At 42.1% G+C, this 19,341-nt stretch overlaps 1 protein-coding gene across 13 annotated transcripts in view; it reads left to right on the top strand.

Annotated features, from left to right (window-relative positions):
- LOC120455760 (potassium voltage-gated channel protein Shaker) overlaps positions 1-19,341 on the top strand; it is a 103,858-nt gene that overhangs the window by 54,009 nt on the left and 30,508 nt on the right. The window contains exon 1 of one of the 13 annotated variants that reach the window (XM_039642201.2): positions 11,021-11,635. The exons of 11 other annotated variants lie outside the window; for them this stretch is intronic. In XM_039642201.2, coding sequence (XP_039498135.1) covers positions 11,454-11,635 — 182 coding nt within the window. In that variant the 5' untranslated portion in view covers positions 11,021-11,453. Of the gene's footprint in view, positions 1-11,020; positions 11,636-19,341 lie in introns of those variants that run through there. One more of the 13 variants, XM_039642202.2, reaches the window with a different exon arrangement.

The raw sequence follows: 19,341 nt of genomic DNA, 5'->3' as shown, positions 1-19,341 counted from the left end.
CTGAGGCAACAGGAAGAACTGAACTCCTGAGCTTTCCTGAGCAACAACTGGCAAGTGAAACATCATAAAACAAAGCCAGTTTGTGGTTGAATACGAGGCATGGGAAAGCCCCTTTTTTTTGCCCAGCCACTGGAGTGGGGTTGTTGGGGTTTTGGTTTTACTACTAGATTGAGAGGGGATCGGTGGCCATTCGCACGCACATTGCCTGGTTTTTGGGCGCCGTGGCTTAGGCTTAGCTCCAGCTCAATCGTAAATGCGTCGAGTGTGGTTGCTGCCCCGTTCGCACTCTTAACCCCTTTGTGCCAACGCTCCTCTTCGGTGTATGTGCGTATATATGTGTGTGTGTGCGGGCTAAGTGGTTATGGCAACAACAGCGCTAATAAATCCCCTCTGCCCACGCCGCTGTTGCTCGCTAAGCTCTCCTAATGCCACTGAGGCAACTCGGCTTTGTCTTTCGAGTTGAATTTGCCCCATATATGTGGCGCGCATACATCGAGTGGCTTTAAAGTGGTTGTATCTTTATAAAAAAAAATATCGCCAGCTTCTCGCCCCCTGATTGAATGGCGGCGAATTTTTATTCTTGCCACAATTCCACATTTCGATATATCTGCCAACTGCTTTGCTCCATTTTGTCTTTCCTGCCACGCTTGGCCATTTAGTTTTGGCCCAATTGCTAACTTACATATGTGTATACATATTTATGCGCATATGTTTGCGGTCGGGCATATGAACACACACACTACAAGAAAATGCTGTCACCAAAGATATACACCGAATGAGTCGTATTTCATATGTGCTATGTACTTGTGTACTTAATGCCGAGTATACGAGTGCATATGTGTATGCCTTCCGCAACTATAAAACATTTAATGTTGCAGAGAGAGGCTTCCTGATTTCCTTTATAAAACATGTTCCCTTTCGAAAATACTTTAGGTCTCTATGGAATAAAGTGACATATCTTAACCAAGTACATTGAATTTATTTAACTTAAACGTAACGAAATGTTCCAATTAAATAGCTGAGCTTTGCCAAGTTCGAAGTTGAAATTGCCATGGGTTTGGGTGATTTGTGTTAACCTGAATTAGTTCTCAGTGTGCCATCTATCTATGGATATTATAAATTATTCGCTTGGATCCGGAATCTCCTGCCAGTGGATTTCGGTGCTCCGGCCAGAGGCTGTGCTGCTTGCTCGGCTTCGAGAAATGTGAAATGTGAATTTCGAATGGCAAATGGGAAATGTAGAAAGTAGCACGGAGAGCGGAGAACGGAGAAAGGAGCACAGAGAACGGAGAAAGTTACGCACTGCGGCGATGGCGAGTTTTTGGGCTTTTAATATGCTGTCGAGAGGTGGAAATATATGTGTGTGTGTATGTGTGGATGTATGGATACATGTCTGTGTGTGCGTGTAGATTGCACGTGCGCTGCGTGATTTTAATTTGAAACAAACATAGCCAGAGCACCCAAACACACACACACACCAATTTTCTTCAGCCTCGCTTTGCGTTCCTCTTTTTTAGGTTTTAGTTTCTTCTCGTCGCTTTTTTTTTATTTAATTTTGTTCATTTTTTTTTTTTTTGTGGCCCCGGCTTTTCACAGTTTTATTTGGGTTTTTCCGTTTTCGCTCGGCTCTCATTCTCTTTTTCTGCCGTTTTTATTTGTTTTATTTTTCGTAATTCTTTTTACGACTCAACAAGCAGCAGAAATATAACAAACCAAAAAGAAAGAACACAAAAAAAAAATAACCAAATAGGGCGGGTGGCACCAAGAGAAAACATTTATTGATCTGCGGCCGCTCGAAGCCAATTTGAAGGTCAAGCATACGCACTGTGTGCCCACCGAGATGATGGGGGCATCTTCGCAGTGAAAGAGTTCTGCAGTGTTACATAAACATATGCAAGCCGCAATCAATTTCCACTACCCCCAACCCCATACCCCATTCACCCGCTCGTGACGTCATGGTAAATTATTTTCAAATTTGCGCCCAAAGGCCAAACAAGAAGCAGCTGTGCAGCGCAAAGCGGAAACGGAAGTAGCAGCAAGGCGACAGGAGGCCACAGCACGGCAAACATAGCATACTTTTCAGGGCGCTGTGGGTGAAAGGCCGTGAGGCTGTACGGAGTTAGGCTGTGGGGATTGGAGACTCGGAGGCTTGGAGCCTTGGAGGCTTGGAGGCTTGTAAGCACGGAGCCTGTAAAGCTGCGACGACTGCAGTTTGGCTCCCGCTGCTTCGCTTGTTGTTCCGTGTCAAACATTTTCATCCACTTGTTCGCATTATCCTGCCAGACAGCGCACAGCGGGCGAGGGCATCAAAAGATGCCGCCAGCAGCAGCAGCAGCAGCAAAACCAGTGGCAAAAATGGTTACAATTGCCATCGCAGGGTGGTTACGGGAGAAGGGGGGTCTGAGGGCTGAGGGCCAAAGCCGTGCGAGCCAAACGAGCGAGAGAAAAATGAAAAGAATAAAACGGCAATAAACAGGCAGGAAAATGCTGCCGATAAAGCGAAAGCTATATACACTTTTCATGTCAGACAATAAATTGAAGGAGCAGTTTTGCAACTATTAAAATTCAAGTAGTTTATGCAAATGTATCCTTAAGAATATATTATTAAATAGCTCAGAGGCAAAGGATCATTTGAGTACATTGGCGTCCTAGCAAAGTCGCTAAACTGCTAGAAGTTATATCATTTCCAAAGTGTTATTATTTATCTAAAGATTCTATACGCTTCGTCGCATCAAACAGCAAAAAAAATGATATACCTACAAAGTAATATCCAACGATTAAATAGAATTTCCTATTGACTGCACCCCGAAGTTTATCGTTAGCCTGCACAGAGAAGGAGCTAACACCGGGATTATCCCCTACTTGCAGGGTATTCCCATCAAGCCAAAAGGCTTTTCTTGCCCCCCAACGAACCCCCCCGCACTCGTGAAAATTCTTTGCGAAATCATGCAGAAAATCGCTAAAACCCAACAAGCAACTGAAGCTAACTGAAGACGTTGGAAAGCACGCACATTTTGCTCGTTTTCCTCGTTTTCTTCGTTTTCCTCTTTGCTTTTTCGCTTTTGTTGCTGCTGGCTGGGTGCAAAAAAAATGTCATTAATGCTTAAATAGAATTTTGAAACGCCTTTCGAAATTGATTAGCATTTGTCCGGGTGCTTCAGAAGTCACGAAGGCACTGGATGCATTTTAATTATGCAGCAGGAGCCAGCCAATAGCCACTGCATTTCGATCAGAATGCGAAATGAAAATGAAGGTGGATTTCTAGCTGAAAAGTTGCATTCACAAGAGGTAGTTTCAGTCATATAAAACAGATAAGATTGCATAAATTCAAAATAATATTCCGTTTGGCATTTTAAGCATACAATTCGGCATCGCTCATCCGCCACGTAATCCCAGTGAATTAGTTAAGCTCTCTGTACTAATAACATGCTGAAACTGAAATAGCAAAAACGAATTCAAGACTTTTAAGTCAAGAAACAAAAAATGGCAAATATATATCTTTTATAGCCAAGTGGTTGGCGTTTTAAAATCCATCTCAAGATCTCTGTGCCGCTAAGTGGTTTTCTCATAGTGGGCGTCTATACAAATACTTCAGTGCCAAATTAGGCAAAAATAAATAAACAACTCGCCAAGAAAGAGAGAGAGGATGAGAGTGGGAGAGAGAGGGGGAGAGGTTGAGAGTGAGAACAATCGCAAATGAAATAAAATTAATTCAAATGGCAGCGGCGGCAGTGCCAAGAGCAACCACAACAAGCAACAGTAAAAATGAGAAATAAAAATTAACATAAAAATTCGCGAATTCTCCCTCTCCCTCCCTCCCTCTCTCCCTCCCTCTCTCTCTCTAATTCGACTTTGCTGTGTGGGTCTATAAAAATCGTGTTGTGCTTTAGCTTCCGCTATGGCTTTGGCTATATGGCTTTAGCTAACCCCAAAGGCCCAGCGATATCCCCACTTCGCTTCAAAAGCGGCAGGTGCAACACACGCTCTGGCCAAAAGGAACTTTCCTTTCCTCTCTCTTTTTCTGCTTTTTTCATGTTTTTTTCCTGTTTTCTTTTTTTGCTTTTCCCTGCTTTTTGGTAAGCAAAATCGATATAACCACAGTCGAGGAATTAGAACTTGGCTAACACACACACACATATACACATATACATGCACAGGTGTAGCACGCGGCGAAAACGGATTGCAAAGCTAAAGGACTTTTGTTCCCCTAATTAAACTAGAAAAGCTAAAGCTAAGGCACAAAAAATTGGTATCTTTTTCCGGCCGACTCCCATTGATTTCCACTGCACTTAGGCTAATTACATTTTTGTGCGGCTACATTTTCGTATGTCAATCGATTTGCATATGCCAAGAAAAGTTCATTAAATGGAACGCGTTTCCTGTCCTCTTTTGTTCTTTCAGCCAAGCAAAAAGAATTGGGGGGCAAAAACTTTCGATCAACTTTGAATGTCACGTGCCCGAAGTCCGAGAGTCCAAAAATGAAGGCAGCCCAAGTCTCGGTTTACAAATTTTCAAACTTGCGGCGGTAAAAGAGTTGGAAATTGTCGGAAAATGGTGCGACATAGTATCTCTATGGAGAGGGGGGAGGGGGGGGGGGGGGGGGGAGTAAGGCATAGAGAGTGAAAGAGAGCACCTCATAGACAGGGACTCAACTCAACTCAACTCAACTCAACTAAACTCGACACGAAACTATAAATGTTAATAACAAGCAACATTGTTACTAGTTCCTCTTCCTCTGCTCGCTTCCTGTTCGCCCGCTTTTAGAGGGTGTCCTTTGAGGTATGTCCTCGCAGACGGAATGTTTCTCCGAAAATGACAGTTTAGCTACCCCTTAACGAGTTCTTGTTGAGTAGTAGTCGCACAAAGCCAATAGATTTTACCTCAAGCTCTTGTATTTTGAGAACTATTTTGAAGCTGTCTTAAGAGTATTTACAGAGTGCAGGACATAAAATCATGTTAATGTATCATACTCTTGAGCTCACAAATACGTTATTTTACAATTCCAAGTGAAAAGGCATTCCTAGCCTTAGTAAGGGGTATTTTTAGCGTCGTCAGAAGCTTTTTGGTGGCAAACTTAATTGTTCGCCTGTATCCTGACTGGAATACCCGAGTTGAGTCCTTGCTCCTCTTGTTGTTGCTATTTCAGCTATTTTCCTGTAGTTGTTTTTATTGTTCGCCGCTGGTAGTGGTGCTGTCGTTGTTGTTGTTGTTGCTGTTGTTGGTTTTGGGTATGTTAGACAACAAAGTTTTAATGGTATTAGCAAGCCAAAAATAACACACACAAAATGTTGCCAACAACAATGTTGAATTTGAAGCGAGAAGAGTAATACACACACACACACACACACACAGAGAGAAGTATAGAACAGGAAATGAGTGAAGTGAAGGAAATGAAAAAATCCATTGCCTACTTTTTGGAAGCGAGGCAAAGAGTTTTCCTTGAATTTGCCACACTTAAATCGAAATTATCGTAAATTAATTGTGAAAACACTGGCCAAACAGACGAAGCAACGAAGTGACGAAAGTCCAAGTGGCAATATACTTTTTCTACGGCCCTTTCTATTATTTTACCTTCTATTTTCTATTTTTTTTGTAGCCAACTGTCTGTGTGTGTGTGTGTGTGTGAGAGCTGTGGTCAGTGCATGTGTGTGAGGGTGTCGTCCTCTCTATGTTAGTGTCAATTATCTGTGTCCATGTAGACAAGCAAAGTAAGCTTTTCGGGCGGCCAAAAAAAGAAAAAAAGGGTTGGCAAAAAGGAGGGGGGGGGGAGCTTGGCAAGCAGAAATTTAACTTTGTCAACCTTTGCAGTTTTATGAATTTCAAGGCCCCACCCAAATGGGTGGAAGTGAGAGGTTAAGAGTGGAAAATTAGCTGATAATGCTGCTGGCTCTTGTGCTTGTGTGACTTTTCTCGAGGATTATGCGATGGTTTTTAGGGAAAATTGGTGAAAATTACGCAAAATACACAAAAGAGCAACTTCAAAGCCGCACAAGTACAAGTTGTGTTTGTGTGTGTGTGTGTGTGTGCGTGGGCGATGAAGTATGAACGAATTGCAATTTTAATTTGCACTAAAAATGAATTTATTGAGCGTCCATAAACAACAGAGCACTGAAAATGGGAATAACAAAACCAGAGCAATTGCCCCATGGAAAATTGAAATAAAATTCTATTTCGCATTTGTTTACACATTGTGCATGAAATATATATGCTTTACCAGGCCAAATAGACCAACAACTCAGGCCGCAACCGCAATCTATGCATATATATATATATATATATATATATATATATATATATATATTTACTTAGATTTCGGACAAAATAAATGGTTGAAAATTAAATGCTGAAAAAATGTTTATGCTATTGTGCTTGCTGTTGTTTTTTTTTTATTTTGCCGTATATTGCATTTGCAAATGTTTGCATATACGGCATTTGCATAGAGAATTTCAATTAATATTTTAAGGGTATTTCCATTCCTACCTTCGGTTTTAGCTGCCATTTTGGGGCGACTTTCTTTCACTTTAATTGGAAAATCATATATTGGGGCATTGGGGCGATTCCTCATGAATCATTTCCTGGCTCGGATTCTGACATCTGGCAATTAATAAGTTCAACTATGAACAGGGCGTGTAGGTTAAAGTAGGCTAAAATTTTCACCACCGCTTGTTTACCCACCAAATGATAGGGGTGGGTTGCTGGCGGTGGTTTGGGTGGTGCAGGTGCCTAAGGGGAATGACCAAGCACGCACACGTACACCACCCCCACCGCTCCCTCTCCCCTTCTCTATCCCCAAGCACTCAAAGCCAAAAACAAGCCCAACTCGCGTTTTTTTCCTTTTTCCCGCAAGTTTCCAGGAATGTCAGCTCTGATATTTGTCGGCGCTTGTCTGTCATTTTCAATTTGTGGTTCCCTCTCTCTCTCTCCCGCTCTTTCTATCTATCAATCTGTCTCTTTCTAGCGCGACTGGTAGCCCCAACCTTTGACCCCCCCGGGCAGACCCTCCATCGCATTGGCATTTCCGCTGTCATTTAGTAATCGATAAATTTTGTATTTGCCCTCGGTAAATGCTTCTCATTTGCCTTCAGCCGTTGTCAATGCCGCTGGCCGGCGATGCAAATGCTTTTCCGCTCTCTATGGCAAAACTGTTCCGCCCATATTTTCACATTTCTACATTTCCACCAGCTTTTCCACATCCACACCTTTTAACACACGCAGCGCGCGAAGATTTGCGCGCAGTGCAAGAAATCACACAATCATTCCAATTGATTTCTATGAAGATATATATTAATAACATTAAATACCGAAAGTAATTTCATTGAACTTGAATCTAGTACTAAATATTAGTACAACTAGATTAGTGTTCTATATTTGTAATATATTTTGATTATTTTGCATATATCATTTATTATTTAAACACAATAAATACTACGTTTTTGTGCACTGTGCAACTGCTTGGCTGCATCTGCCGGCAAATCAATCAATCAATCAATCAGTGAGTCAGATTGTCGTGCTGAGTGGATGGAAAACTGAAGCGAAGTGAAACCGCTAGAACCGCATCGGTTTTAACCCCTTTTGGCCAAAAGTGGGGAGGGGGCTTAAAGAGCCAAAAAGCCGAGTCGATCCGCTGGAATGCGAAACCCCTTTGGTGTCTGGTGCGCATTAAACAATAATTTGTGCAGAAACCAAGCGGAAAGCGTAGCGTTTGGAAATGTTTATGGCACCGGCGGGAATCCCGGCCAGCTCCAACAATCTCAACTATTCCATCTTTCTATATATATATATACATATATATGGCAGCAGGGGGGCAGGGGGCGGCCCCAAAGAGATTCTTGTCATTAGTTTGAATAATTTATTTGTGTGTATTTTCTAGCTAAACTCACAGTTTGCCGGCGAGCATTGTGACACAGCACTTTCAATGCAGCTCCACAGCTTAACGCATTGAATAGTGAATCAGGATGTGAATTTCGGCATTCAGACGACTTATATGTACATATGATTATAAATATTGGACAGCAAAACATGTGCACAATAAGGTTTAAAAAATATTATCCACTTTGTTTGCTTTCATTTGAAACAAGGTATTTCCGCAGTTGTTAATGCTAAACAAGCAGATGGAAATATAACTAACTATATTTAGTTTATTATGCTGTCTTATTTGCTTCGCGTTCTTGCGTTGCTATTTGTGCTAATGCAAATTTGCAAAACCAATTTCAGTTTCAATTTGCCCAACTTTATATGACATTTGCATCCATTACCTGTGCGAAAAAAGATGCTGCAAGTGCATTAAACGCGTATTATGCGGGCGGCTGTTCCTCTGCATTTTCCACCCACAATTTTCCCCATTTTCCTGGCTTTGTTCTATTGCTTTCAAATTAGCGCAGAACTCAATTAAAGGCAAAGGAAGTGGAGAGCTGGTGGTTCGGTGGTTCAGTGGTTAGGTGGTTTTGGGAGGTTGCTTTTGCTCGTTTTTTTTTTTTTTTTGTGGGTGGTGCGTGGCGTGTGTATGCGCTTCAACACCCACGCACCAACACATACACACACATACGTTCGCACACTTACACACACTGAATGCAGCTCTCGCATTTAATTTAGTTGATTCTAATTTAATAATGAGTTGAATGGGTTTTTGTGTGCGCCGGCAATGGACAGCACTCCGCAGCCACGCCCACCTCAATTGTGGCCAGCCACATCATGTTCTTATTAACGATAATACTGATGAGCATTGAAATTACGGCCACAAAATGCCGTAAAAGTGGAGGGAGTGCATAAAGTTGGCCATTTCCAAGGGCCACCTGAATGTGATAGCATTACGTTGTATGAAGCCGATTAAATCGCTCGTTTTACCCGTGCATAAATACACATCGAGATTTACTATTTTTAGACGCCGCAGCTTAATGGCTTACAAGTTCCGTAACTCAGGGTACAAAAAGTCGAGAGGATAAATATTGAAATACCCGTTGAATAAATATTACTTTAAATATTGTTTGGGTGCAAACAATGCTACTAACGATTTGCTTTTTTAAATCGATAGGCTTTGGAAAATAATTTTCTTTTAGAATAGTGAACATTTTTAGTGAAAATCAAAAATCCCTTTAATTATATCGCATTCAAAAGCTTCAAAGCTGAATTTAGCCAAACACCTGAAACACCTGATGGTGTTCTGCAAATGCGAGTGTCAGGGTCAAATTGACCAAAATATCCCAAGCAATATGGCGGCAGTATGGAATCCATAAAGACATAACCTCTGGCCTTAAGGTCTGGCATATGTGGGCTTGCTTGTAAGCCACCAAACGAAGCGATGGCCCAGGGAGACGGTGGGGGAGGGGGGGGGGCTCCCTTCTCCCTCTGTCGTCGTAATTGAATGGCCAATGGACTGATGGTCTGGATAGCCCACACTCTGGCCGTGACCTTGCCGGCTGGCCGAGGCCTATGCCATCCCATCCCATCCCGTCCAGCCAACGCACATACTACTGCCACCCCCTGTTGCCACCCCCCCTTGTTGCCACCCCCTGCTGCCACCCCCCTGCTGCCAATTTCGCCGCTTGCCGTATGAGTTAATGCGCTTACAGGGACGTCAGCGTCAACGCAAGTGTTTGGCATTGCACTTTAAGCCTGTGCAGCCGGGCAACTGTCACCTAATGGCCACCACCAAACCCAACCCAAACCAACCCATTCCAAGCCAAACCAAACCAAACCAAACCAAACCGAGCCGAACCGCAACCAGCGACTGGAGGAGATTAGTGCAATGGCAGCAGCGACAGCAGCAGCAACACGGGGCGTATACGTGATGCGAGGGCGCATAAATCAATAAAACCCGAGCCACTCAGCATGGAGCTCTCATCTCTTTGCCGCCTGCCGCCTTTCTGTGCTGTTTTGCGGCACCTGAGCACCAGCCAAGTAGCATTGTTAACTCAATTTCAGCACGGAAGCAATTTGCAAGCCGCTTTAAGCCTTTCTGGCTTATTAAATGCTGCCACCTCAGCTGCAATGCAAGAAGCTGCATTTTGTTATCTTGCACGAATGGCTAAATCAGCTGGGAAAATGGGCACTCATTCATTTAGAGTTTAGTTCGCTTTGCTGAGACTTTCGTCTGCAATTGGTGACTTTGCACTGTGTGCATTCAAATATTGCACTCAGGTTGAGAGATTGAATAAATATCAATTAGCATAATTGATGAAGACATTAATCTTGTGTGAGATTTATGGCCGATTGCATTTGATCAGTGTGCCATAGTGAGTGTATAGATTTATGCACTGATAATGCAAATGGAATATCTATTAATAAGCCACTGGAACATAACACTTTAATTATTGTATGGTTTCAATTTCGATTTCTATGCGCAGAGTTAAGATCTGGCATCTCTCGCCTTTCAAATCAAAGTCAATTTATTAAATCAGAATGGTAGGCGGAGGTTTGCGAGGCTTTCGAATTCCAATTGATAATAGATAATGGCGCATTGAACATGCCACATGCGGCACAAACGCCAGCTTTGTTTGCCTTTGCGAGTTGATTTCGATTCGATTCGATTCCATTCGATTCGATTCGATTTGATTTGATGTGATGTGATTCACTTTCCTGGGGGGAGAGAATTGGAGTGTGGGGTTTGGTTTTTTGTTTGCTTTCCCGGGAATGTGCTTCAAGCTAAACAACCAACAGCCAGCAGGAACAACAAAGCCGAACCAACAGCGATGCAATTATGGCTGGCATTACGCAATGGTTACATAAGACTCGGGGCTCAGGGCGAGGGCACGCTAATTGATTTGCCAAGCGAGTGGGATGGGTGAGTAAGAAGGGGGAGGGGGGGAGGCAAACGGTAGCCGGAAAAGCGGAAAATCGAAAATCAGAAGAGTGCCGTGGTGGGGCGGGCGCTGCAATAAGTAGCTATACATAGCATTAATTACAAGCCAAACCCAATCACCATCTTAGCCAGAGATTCGCTATCACTTACCAGTTACACAAGCCTAAGCCCAGCTATCGATGGGATATAAAAATATCACTTGCGTGTGAGCGATATTTATATAAGCATTGTTCCATAGAGTCAAACACTTGTTGGCCGAGAGCGAAGAGCTAAGCTTGTGGTGCCAACACAATTGAGTCACCAGACCATCGAAATTAGCTATCGAAAGTGCCTGCAATCGAAAAGATCGATAAATCTAGCGTTGCATTCTCCCCCCCTCCACCACCAGCTGTGTTAACCATGTACCGAAGTGTATTGCCGCGCAAACTAAAATGATAACGAAAGTGAGAATGAGCAAATGGCAGTCGCGGCCACAGCAATCGATCCATGACACAACCAGTGACAAGCAATCCCCCAGTGAAACCGCATCCGCATCCGCATCTGATACCGATACCGATACCGATACTGAATCGGAGTGAGTGCCGCGTCTGAGTGCGTCCCCTGTACCCACGTCCACCATCGGCGGAGCAGGTGAGCCTGCGGGCCACCTGGTGGCATGGCCGCCGTTGCCGGCCTCTACGGCCTTGGGGAGGATCGCCAGCACCGCAAGAAGCAGCAGCAGCAGCAGCAGCACCAGAAGGAGCAGCTCGAGCAGAAGGAGGAGCAGAAGAAGATCGCCGAGCGGAAGCTGCAGCTGCGGGAGCAGCAGCTCCAGCGCAACTCCCTCGACGGTTACGGGTATGCCATGCAAAATCAATTAAACATTATTCCCAAAAAGCTCCTATCTATACATTTTGTAACTATTTCTTGGGCTGAAAAATAAGCTTAAAGAAAATGCATGTTTTCAGTTCATAGGAGCATCTTTGCTACACACACAGTTCCCCAACAATATAGCTTCTTTACACATCCCACCACTTAAATCTTAAATATTTTACTAGTCTTTATTAAAATCAACAAATAAGTGTCTAGCTTTACATGGCAAAAAACTTTTAAAATTTTTTTCCTTTTCTAAAAATAATTCCCTTCAATCCGATATTTGGCAAAATGCAAAATGGTTTGCATGCCGCATTGCTGACGGCTTCATCAGAGTTAAGCCTCCGCCCATGCGGAACCATCCAAATGCGAAATAAATAAATAACAGGCGACGGAAGCTGTGTGCCATGAATGTAGCTTGAAGGATTCGTTTTCGTTTATCTGCCCCTACAGCTGGCACAGATCTCGGGCCACTTGGCTGCACCACCTGAGCCACCTGCACCACCCCGAGCCACCCAAGCCAACTGAACCACTCGAGGAACGCCCCCAAACTCAAACTCCAGCACTCGAATTGTTTACCTCGACCTGGGAGCTGAGGGTTGGGGGTCGTTGGGAATGAGGATTGGGGATTGGGTGGTGGCAAACTGGGAGCCACGAGGTGCTGGATGTGAAGATGTCTGTCCTAAAAGCGCAATAAACGTGACTAAAGTAAACTAAATCAAGAACGAAGCACACGGAGAACTTTGAGTTGAGCATTTCGTGTTGCACTTGACAGCGAGAAAGGAGATGGAAAAAGTGAGAAATAGAAAGCGAGCTGTAACTTAAACTTGTGCCTTGCACTGAGCGAAATTCGAGGTCCCAAATTGTTCATAAAACTGGTGTTAAGCCATTTATGGAAGCAAAACATATATATATTCACTGTATGCTTATAGATATGGCATTAGATATTAGCTTTTATAATATGGCATTATAGATATGGCATTAGATATTAGCTTTTATAACTACAAGTCTACGTTTTTGTTTCCTGTGCAGATGGATAGGTGAAAAGCAAAGATCTCTTGCTGATTTCTGTTCATAAAGAGAAAGCCAGAAACCACAGTAATTTTCATAATCAATATGAAACACCAAGCAATAGCTAAAACTGCTATGCCAAATATTGAAATTAAATCAAAATTTGAGAGTAGCTACCAAGTGCTGACTTTAAATCAACTGCTATAATTCTAATCAAAGCATTTTGCTATTTTGCTATTTTGCTGCAATATAAATATAAATAGAGATTGCTAGTTATTCGATATTACAAAATCCAATTTGCAGGCACTCGTAGATATTCCTGCAACGATTCTGAAGCGTTGTTTAAGTGGCTTTTCTTTGTATCTGCATCTGTGCAATTGAAGGCAACAAAAACGGAAAGCCATTGAGCAGTAAGCAAAAATAATGGCAAGAAAAGCGAAAACACAGCCTGGCAGGGAAATAGAAATAAAAATACGCCTGCAAAATATACAAAAAAAAATGGGAAAAAGTGAAAGCCAAAATGTTATTTTGTTCAAGAGTTGCAGGGCGCCAGGCAGTCAGGTCCTGTCAAGCAGGACCTCTACCCCCTCCACCCCTCAACCCTCCCCCTCAAAATAAAAGCAGAAAAAAAGTTGAAACGCCTGTGTGCCGTGTGTAGTAGAACCCGGAAAAACTCGTATGTGTGGGTGGGGAAATGTGTGGAAAAACTCTCTGGCTGATTTTTCAGTGCGCATTTCTTTTTGTTTCTCGCTTTTCGGCGAAGTTTCTTATTGGACTTTTGTGTGCCTGCGCTTAAACTCGTATTTTATAGAATGATATTTTTGGCTGAATGCCAAGAGGCAGTTACCAAGTGGAGTAAGGGGTTAAGGGGGCTGCTGCTGCACGTGTGTGTGTGTGTGTGAGTGTGACTGTGACTTTGATGTCGAGTGTATGCCTGCATGTATGTGTTTTCTGTGCACTGAAAGCCTTTTGGTAATTACATTAAACATGCCCAAAATGCAGCAGCAATTTACACATTTCCCTCAGCCAGCCACGCCCCTGTGGCGCCGCCCCCTTTTTTTTTTTGGATAAATCCAACTCCATTTTCCCTGTGGCGCATATGTGTGAATGTATGTGTGACGTCACACGCTGCAGCAGTTGCCAAAAATTGCAACTGAACTCTGGCGGCCATAAAAAAGGATAAAAAGAAAGCGAAACACAGAGCTGCAATGTTGCTGATGCCTTTGGGTTAAGCAGCGATATATATATATACGTATATATATGTATTTTGGCATCTGTGTATGTGCCTGTTACGTGTGTGTATGTGTGTGTGTGTGTGTGCAGCAGCAGCCTCAAGGACATTTCCACTTGCATCTGCTTCAATTTTGTTGCATTAGTGTCAGTATCTCTCGCTCTCTTTTCGTCCTTTTTTCCTCTTATTTTTTTGTTTATTCCAGCAAATATGTTAGGCCTTAGGGGGCGGGTATATGGGCGAGGGGGCGTGGCCGCTGACCAGACACAATGTCGCTGCAAACGAGCGAAACTGAAATTAAATTCATTTCCCCCGCCTTGAAGTTCACATAATTGTCATTATTTCAGTTTTAAAAGTACTTACAAGATGGCAAGCGAGTGAAGTGGTAATCAAGGCAATTTCAAGGACCTCCTTGAACTTTATTACATTTTTTGAATCGTTGTCACAATGCTGGTCGATTATTGTGTTATGAAAATATTTATTAAGATTCCTGGTTGGTTCTTAGTTGGCATTTAGGTATACATTTATACTCATTTATAGTATTTCCTTTTAAATAAAAAGCAAGAGTTTAAGAGTAGTACCCATTATAGCATTTTGTCATTCGAGTTTCGGATTTACCAAATAAAACTTCAATTAGTTACAGCATACAACGTTGTTGCAAAACTTGGTCCTTTTTAGTTTTGGCATTGCAGTGTGTGCAGCGTGCAACTAATGACGTTGACAAACGCTGCAAATCGTAGTCTACAGCTGCAGATACGGATGCAGTTGCAGTTGCAGTTGCAGTTACAGCTGCAGTTGCACTTCCAGCTGCGGTTGCCAACTGCCTGTCGTCCTGTCGGATTCGTATTCGGATTCAAAGAGCCGCAGACACACTGACGACAAGCCAAGCGTCGCCAGCTTCTCCTTTTGGAGCCCAATGCCACAAGCCTTATTTGACCGGCATTTCCTCGGCTTTTCCCTTTAATTTTCCATCCGTTTCGGCTGGTCCAGACGATGTCACCTACTGGCCAGTGTTGCAACTGCCAAACCGAGTACCACAAGTAGCTAGAAAATATATATTTTTTTAAAGAGTTATACAAAAATAAGCATTCTGGCATCAAAATAAACATTTGGCTTCTAGGATTATCACTAGTGAGCTATTTATTAAAATATTTTCACTGAATATATTTATATATAATTTGTATTATATATAAATATTATTTATTAAATAGCATACATTTGGTAAGAACTGAAAGGGGAATACTGGAAGTTTGGGAATGCACTGCTACAAACTTCATTTGAATTATGTTTTTTAATAATACTATTTCACGTATGATAACATCTGATAAAATCCAGAGTCAGGCTGGCAACACTTGCCCCATAGGCGGCGGTGCAGCAAATTAACATCATGACACACATTTAAATGCAGACAATCAGAGGAGGGTGTTGGGGAGAGCGGCAAGTGGCAAGAGGCAAGGGGAAAGTGGCAAGTGGAAAGTGGAGAGATTCTGCAGTGATACCCGGGGACTTGGGAAATTGAGGCCACACAAACGAAGCAGGAGATATACGAGTATGTCTATGTGGCCGAGATGGAGACCAAATGGCGGGGCAGTGGAGTAGGCTCACTTTCGCCAGATGATGCCACATTTTCCCTCCCGCATTTCATTCCATTTCCCCCCATTCCCCCTCATGTGAGCTGTGTAATTGCCCATGAATTGGCAGCTCACTTCGTGTAACTCAGTTACCAATAAACTGACATTTAATTGGCTGTAAAAAGCACTGAAATGGATATCGATAACAAATTTGAATAATTGGTAGGCAGTAAATACACATTTGCACAGGCATTTTAATCACCGAATTATGTGAGCCTTAAGTGATTTTAAAATTTCTAAATTGCAGACAATTAATCAATTTTAGTGGCTTCATAATTACACCTTTCTCTGTCGCCCCACTTTGCTGAAAGCCATTGAATTATGAATGCACAATCGATAAATCCAGCGGAAATCCCTTTCCATTTCCTTATTTATGTCTTATTCTTACAAACTTGGCCAAGAGCGAAAAGTCGCTTGCATAATCGCTGGCAAATGTGGGATTTTTGGGCGCCGAGTGCCCAAATAAATATGCAATTGTTATAAAAAAATCGAGAGGCCAACTTTCAAGTGTCTGGCCATATTTCACACTCTCTTTTCGGTGTGTATGTGTGTGTGTGTGGGTGAGAACTGCAGAGAGAGAGAGAGAGACATGCCGGAAGTGGCAAGCAATTTGGGCGGCAAAAAGATGCAGTACACACAACGAAAATTCTGCATCTTTGTTAATCAAATAATGTCACATTCAAATGAAATAATTATATATAATAATAATTTAATATTAGTTTTTAAAGATTATAATTTGTTCAGTGGATAGTGCATCCATAGGATTTTTTTTATTTGAAGAGATGCATCATAAATAATCCAGTTATACTAAATACGCAAATAACTTCCGAAAATTCAATTCTAAACTTCTATGGCTCGAGGTGGATGCAACTTTTCTCAGTGTAGACTTCAGCTCATCAGCAGCATCACACACACATACCAAAAAATGCCCAACTGGTCGCTAGTTATGGCGCCAAGATGACGCCCCCCTTTTCCGGCTTCACCTCGATGTCCTCATCCATGTGCATGTCCTTTTTGCCCATCCTTGCAACTTGCAACTCGCTCAAAGGATGCGCTATAAATTTTGCAGGTTGTTTTGCTGCGCTGCACAAGTTTCGGCGGTATAAAACTCAGCCCCGTCGTTTACCAACGATTTTCCCGCAGTTGTCCACCCATCGATGGCTCCAGCATTTGTCTCGCTTCTTTTTTTTTTTTTTTGTTCGTATTTTATTCCTTGTTGCGGCCCTTTGCTCGAAAATATGTATATTTTCCATGCTCATCCCCCCTGGTCGCATATTTTATGCAGCTGCCACGGGTTTTACTCGGATCCTGCGAGTCCGCCGTTGGGCCAGGACGAAAAGCAGGACGAACTGAAGCCGGAATGTTGGCCAAAGCTGCGGGCCACATTTTCCACGCTCGCCCCTCATCCATTGACGTTTGAGGTTGCATTGTTGCTGAATTGTCCTCGTCGTGGTCCTGTGTCCCGTATACCGTGTAATTGAACCAATCGCCTCTCGCCTCTCGCCGCGCTGGAATATGAAATTCCAGCGGCAGCCCTTTCATCCAAAAGATATTTTAGCTTTTTTTCACCACTCTTCTATCTGCCTGGCATCTCATAAATCTCATTAAAAATGCGGGTGGCAAAAATGATGCCATAGTGCTTTGAGTGGCTACTATTCAAGGGGATCTTACATTTTTTTTTGCATAATTTTTAACCATGCCAAAGGAATTGCAAACTCAAATTATATTGTCTAATTTCCGTATTTTATGCATAAAAAATACCTTATACCTATATATAAAATTCCATGTATTTCCTTATGGCAACAATAATAGACGTTAACAACTTTAGATTTTAGCATGAGTTCTGCTAATCTGTGACTTTCCATAGTTATCTTATATAAATGGCAGTTGTTTAGTTCAGCAACTACCGAATTCAACCTCTTAAATTTTAGCTTATTATTAGATGTTACATTTGTGTATATAAAAAACCTATAGAGTTCGGCTTGCGTGTGTGTAAAGAAATCATACAAAATAGATAAGCTTAAAACTCTAAAATTCGGCATTAGGTCCACTAATTTGTGGCATATCCTAGTTAGGATAACTGGTCGCCTGGTTACCGCAGATATATCCTAGTCACCGCCTTTATTGTTATCCTCGTTAGGCAGGCTCACCGAATTCATGGCCAGCTCCTAGGAAAATATGCATTTTCCGCGTTTTTCCGCCCCATCCGACCCCTCGCTGGCCATAAATTTGGCTAGCAGCTTAACAAGGGAGCTGAACAGCAATGAAAAAAAAACAAAAAAAAAAAAATGGAAAAAACGTATAGAACAAGGCAGGAAAAAGTGCAGCACCACGGAGCTGGGAAAATCCGCGCAAAACGAGGGGGAAAACCCAGCAGGCCGATGGGCTACAATGTATAACATGGCACTAAAAATTTAATGGCTCCCACAGCCTTTGACTTCAGTTTCGGCCTTTTGGTTCTGGCTTTCGATTTGGAATTTGAAATCGGTTAAGTGCAGGCAGGACTAAGCCACGACATTATTCCATTATGGCATTACGACATTATACCAGTTTTCTATGGGAATTCGGTCCCATATCCGCAGAAACGCATTAGCGTCACTTCGGGCCCTTTTGTTATTGTTTTTTTTGTTTGGAGGCCAACATAGTTGCCAAAAATTAGTCAATGCGTAGCATATCCCAGCGCTGGCTAATTGATGTAGTACGTGTGTTCCGCAACCACATTTCCAGCGTTCGATTTATTATACCAACGTGTATATGTATAAGTATATATCCTGTGGCCGGCTTTTCAGCTCGGTTCTAATCGATCGAAAGCGACGGCTACAAAATGCACAAAATGCTCAACTTCATAATGAATATTTTAGCTTGATTAATTGCCAGTCGAACAATGCAGATTGCAACCTCGAGTTCGAAACACACAACTGCCAAAAGGGAAGTGTTGTACACTTCTGGGCATCTGGTTGGCCAAAAACACTTTGGTATTGGCATAACGAAGCATTTGATGTACTTGTTAAGGCCACAAAAATTGACCGCATTTTGTGAGTCCTGCAATTGAAATTGCGTTTAAGAGATGTGCTGATTATTTAGTTGGCACTGCTAGGTTTAGTAAATAATTGGGTAATAGGAATTGAAATACTGTAGATTTTTATACAACTTGAAAATGTTTAAATTGCAAATGTGATGTATTCAATTTGACATCGGCAATATATCTCAATAAATATTAAATTACGTACACCCACGTTGACATGCAACTGCAACTCAATTATTTTACGATTGAACTGCCAATTATTTTGTCGTTCCTTGAAAAAGTGGCGAGTTTCGCAATAAATAATAAATAACACACGGACGTATGTAAAATGCTTATGATTGCCTGGAAACTTCCGAGTTCTCCACTAGAATTAATTTATACCTCTTATGCGTCAGTTCCCATTACAATTTCCTTATATCCGATTTACATACGTGATTTTTTGTATATATATATTTTTTTTAGATATTTTTCAAATGAAAAATAATCCATAAATATTGGGTACAACTGTTTTGTTTAATTTGAATATAATATACCTTCGTATGACGGTTTAATTCAACTTTCCCCCGAAGTTCTCGCCACTTGCGAAGTATTTTTTCATGCATAAATATTTGTTAATACATAAATATATATATATTGGAAGTGCTCAATGGCCAATGGACCTAACTAATTGATTTTGTACACGAAATATGAATTCAATTTGCGTTGTTTATCATTCCGGATGGCCCGAGTCGCATGTGCCGGATTAATCCCATTAGGTGGTCGTTCGAAGGGCATTGTGGGTGGGAGTGCGAAA

This window comes from Drosophila santomea, chromosome X (assembly GCF_016746245.2).
Source record: "Drosophila santomea strain STO CAGO 1482 chromosome X, Prin_Dsan_1.1, whole genome shotgun sequence".
Classification (NCBI taxonomy): domain Eukaryota; kingdom Metazoa; phylum Arthropoda; class Insecta; order Diptera; family Drosophilidae; genus Drosophila; species Drosophila santomea.
This window is presented reverse-complemented; position numbering and strand designations above follow the sequence as displayed.